General features: G+C 41.3%; 1 protein-coding gene across 1 annotated transcript in view; it reads left to right on the top strand.

Moving 5' to 3' along the window:
• Positions 1 to 4,359, top strand: part of LOC100533312 (glutamate receptor subunit protein GluR1) — a gene marked incomplete in the record, with an annotated part of 51,057 nt that overhangs the window by 35,409 nt on the left and 11,289 nt on the right. The window contains 6 exon segments of the mRNA NM_001204610.1: positions 114 to 312; positions 1,755 to 1,850; positions 3,401 to 3,514; positions 3,517 to 3,534; positions 3,537 to 3,545; positions 3,548 to 3,552. Coding sequence (NP_001191539.1) covers positions 114 to 312; positions 1,755 to 1,850; positions 3,401 to 3,514; positions 3,517 to 3,534; positions 3,537 to 3,545; positions 3,548 to 3,552 — 441 coding nt within the window.

The following is a 4,359-nucleotide window of genomic DNA, read 5'->3' on the forward strand; positions in this document are numbered from 1 at the left end:
ACCAGAAGTGCTCGACTCACACTCACCGAGACGCTAAACCACAACACATTCCAGGGAAGCAATCCGCTCAATGCATTTCTTCAGTTGATATTTTCAGTGTTGCTTACCCTTAGATCTTTCTCGGGGCGCGTGATTGGCTCAGCCTGGTGGTTCTTTACACTCATCATCATCTCGTCCTACACGGCAAACTTGGCTGCCTTTCTTACGATTGAGAAGCTAGTGGTCAGCATTGACTCAGCAGATGATCTTGTGGGTCACCCGACCATCAAATATGGCACCAAGAATTCTGGAACGTCTTGGAGATTTTTCAAGGTTAGCTTTGTTTCTTTTAGTGCCGGTTACTCATTCACTTTCTTTTAATAGAGGAAGGGTGACAATTATTGCGTGAGAAGGCCCTTGTGAATTACTATGTAAATACGTGTAGAACTTGTTTGTGGGCACGTTGTTGGGTTTTGTGTGTTAGTATACGTAAATCTGTCTTCAGATCTGAAACCATTATCATTTGTATGCCATATATTCTAAGGTATTTTGAATGTGTTTACGTATTGGTCGCAATGTGGGTGCGAAGACTGGAAAGTTAATATAATTTCATTATAATGTATTAAAACAAGTTCCTGCATATATCATCTTAGAAATGCCTAGAGGCAGATTCGGGACGTCTATCACCACATTTATTATACCGACGATACTTTCATGATTGTGTTACAACAAACTGACCTCAATTGTCGTTAAGTGATTTTGTTGGTTAACTCATACATTTTACTTTAATTAACTGAGGTTGAAATGTTCAGGTTGTGACACGTAACCTGCATGTTATTTTTGTCATGAAAACAAAAATGTTATAATAATAATAATGAAGATCATTTCTATAGCGCCCACTCCCGTGTAAACACAGCTCTAGGCGCTTTACATAAATGCATGTAAGAAAAATATTCATGCACGCGACACACACACACACTCACACACACACACACTCATATACACACAAACACACACACATATACATATACACACACACAAACACACGCATACACACTCACGAATACATAACACGCACACATGTATGCCAAACACACACAAACACACACTCACACACACACACACACACACACACACACACGTACACACACACACACACACACACACACACACATCTACTTGCTTATCACACGCACACGATTACACATCGTCACGAAATGAGAATAAAATAATATATACACTGCAATTCACAAAATACATAAATGGATACATAGACATTTACATAACATTGTACTGAACATGAATCTACTGACTTAAAAAGGATGTCATTAAATTTAGGGTTTATTTGTCATAACATGATAAATCAGCTTTGAAAATTAGGGTGGATATGTGTTTCTTGTCATTACGCTACCTTAAGATTACAAAGTTCTATCTGCCTAGCACCTAGTTTTGAGAAAATGAGTTTCACAACATGTCTAGTTTTTTCAAATGCATTCTTTGAATATCTTGATAACGACTCCAAATAATCTTACGATTTTGATAGAGCAAATAGAACATTTAGATGACTTACCTCATGGTATTAGTAACATAAAACGACCAAATGTGTAAGATAAAATTTTGTAATTCTGAGATAGTCATTTGTTGACATCAGTCTGAATGGACAGGACAATGTCTGTCAAGTCAATTAATTCAACAAAAGTATGCACTCAACTCATGTAGTGGAAAAACCTGGCGCAATTCACTTTTAACAATAACTCCTTCTCCTATTTGAACAGGAAGCTAAAATGGAGACCTTCTTGAAAATGAAAAAAGAAATGCTGGAAAACGCAGACGAAGTTTTATTCAGTGAATATCCTGACGGCGTAAGAAAGGTGAGGCTTATTAGAACAAGCGTTTGCTAATATTCTCACTAGACACTTTAACGCTAATATGAAAGCGTGTCCTTTGTAAACAAATGTCTTGGTGACGTGATGAAAACGCTCCCCCCCCCCCCCCCACCTTTCCCCCAACTTTTGTCCCCAAAGGTGCTGGGAAACAGGTTGGAATTAATGGCCCACATTAAACACGCAGAGTGACTCCACGTTGAATATAACGGTGCTGATACATGTAGGAAGATGACGAAAAATTCAGCACTACATGCGGCCACAAGCAACTAGATATGGTTAACACATGGCTTTTCGTGGTACAGCCTAACTGGGGGGTGGGGGGGGGGGGGGTTCAAAACAAATAATTAATGGGATGTTAGTGGCTGGGTGTTGTTGTTTTTTTCGGGGGGGGTGTTTGTTGTTTTGAACAGTTCTTTTTGAGGAGATGAAGGTAAGGTTGAAGTTATTTGTTGTTTTGGTTTTGTTTTGTTTTTTAAGGTTTATTTGCTTGTTTTGGGTTTTTGTAAGTCTATTATGTGCCAATTCCTGGACAATAAGAATGTATCTTATCTTGTCTTGCATTATCTTCTCTCTTCTCATCTTATCTTATCAGATCAGATCTGATCTGATCATGCAAGAGTTCACTCAGCCCCAACTGGTATGCCTGTTGTTTACTAATTACCCACCCACTCCACCGCCCTCCTTCCCTCAATGCACCCCTTTCCAAAACCAGATCGTTGTCAAGTGATTCGTGTTGTTTAAACCCTTGAAGGGGTGGTCTCGTGGCCTAGAGGTTAAGGTGTTGGCCTCTCATTCAAAAAGTCCCGGGTTCGAATCCGGGTAGCGACAGAAACATTTTCTTCTCTAAATTTGTCTCTTTTCGCCTCATTTCCTGCTCTCAAGCAATGCTCTGTCGTCTGCTTTCGTCTCCTCCTTCTGCCCCCACCCCCTCACCTCCTTTGCCCCTTCCTCTGGGCTCCCGATTCTTTCTGCAGCCTTTCTACTGCTACTCCTTCGCTTCTCCCTACTGCTGTCTTTCAGCCACACCCCAGATCTTCTGGTAGGAAAGATCTACACCTATCCTTCTCGGACAAGGGCGAAAAATCTCGGAGGGCCCGTGTGCAAGTTGAGCACGTTAAAGATCCTTTGGTGGTCTAAAATCGATAAGAGTAGGCTTGGGCCGCCACCCGGGCAAAATTCAAAAGTTCCTACCAACTGAAAATATTCGGTGTGTCCCGCGCGCTCATATGACCTTATGCGAGCGCCGTACAACACTTTACAAAACAAAAACAAAAACCCTTGAAGCGAAGACCTTCAAATTCCCAGGCCATTCACTGATCGCTGTATTTATTGCCCACATGCTCTTTGTCCTTTCTGAGATTGACGGTTGATTATTATAATGATTAACATTATTTAATTAAATGTTGACATGTTCATTTATTGATTAACTGGTGCTCAAATAGTTGAGTGGTTTATTGACTGGTCTATTGAGCGAGTTATCTATTACAAGAATGGTTAATTATTGGTAGGTTGGGTGACTGACTCGTCTTGCACAGGTGCGGGAATCCAAGGGCCAATACGCCTTTCTCTTGGAGTCTGCGATGAACACGTACTACGGTCAGCAGGAGCCATGTGATACCATGATGGTCGGAGAGCCACTGGACAACAAGGGCTACGGGGTGGCCACCTACATCAACTATCCTCTCAGGTGCTAGGCGATTTTTCGTTTGTTTGTTTGTTTGTTAGTTCTTTTGTTTTTGTTTTGATTTGTTATAGTTTTGTTTGTTTTGATCAAACAATATAATAAAAGATCTCGCGCCAGTGACTTCACATCGCGACCTCAGTGCTTTCTTGTCGTATCTCCATTTTTAAACAGTGAAAATGTGACATCTTCTTAAGCTCACTCTTTATTACAAGCTGTTTTCACTGTCAGTCATTAAAAATGGAGATACGACAAGAAAGCACTGGGGACGCGACATGTGTCAGACATGAGGGCATTGTTACCTTAATCGGCATGGTCGGCTCTCCGCCATTTACATATACATATAATATAAAACACCGCCCTGTTCCCCATAATCTCTAGTACACAAAACACCGTCCTGCCCCCACAGTGCAAGGTTGTAGATTTCCTCCTAAGACCGATGAGACGTCTCCTCATGCGTCTCGAAAACTACTCACCCATCTGTTGGACTGCGTATGTCTTGCCCTTTACGTTCGGCGTCTCATGGAAGGCACACGCAGCCCCTGTTCATTTACGTGGGAGACACTGACATCTCTGTCACGAACTCTTGTACTGGTACTAAATATTACCACTTTGGTTGTAACATTGTTTTGTGTTTGTTTTTTTGTTGTTTTTTTGGGGGGAGGGGTTGGTCATTTTAATTGTTTTTGTTTAATTTTTGTGCTATGGCGGCAATGTGTGTGTATGTGTGTGTGTGTGTGTGTGTGTGTGTGTGTGTGTGTGTGTGTATGTGTGTATGTGTGAGTGTGTGTCTCGGTGTGTGTGTGTGTGTGT

The sequence above is a fragment of the Aplysia californica genome, unplaced genomic scaffold (assembly GCF_000002075.1).
Source record: "Aplysia californica isolate F4 #8 unplaced genomic scaffold, AplCal3.0 scaffold00069, whole genome shotgun sequence".
Classification (NCBI taxonomy): domain Eukaryota; kingdom Metazoa; phylum Mollusca; class Gastropoda; order Aplysiida; family Aplysiidae; genus Aplysia; species Aplysia californica.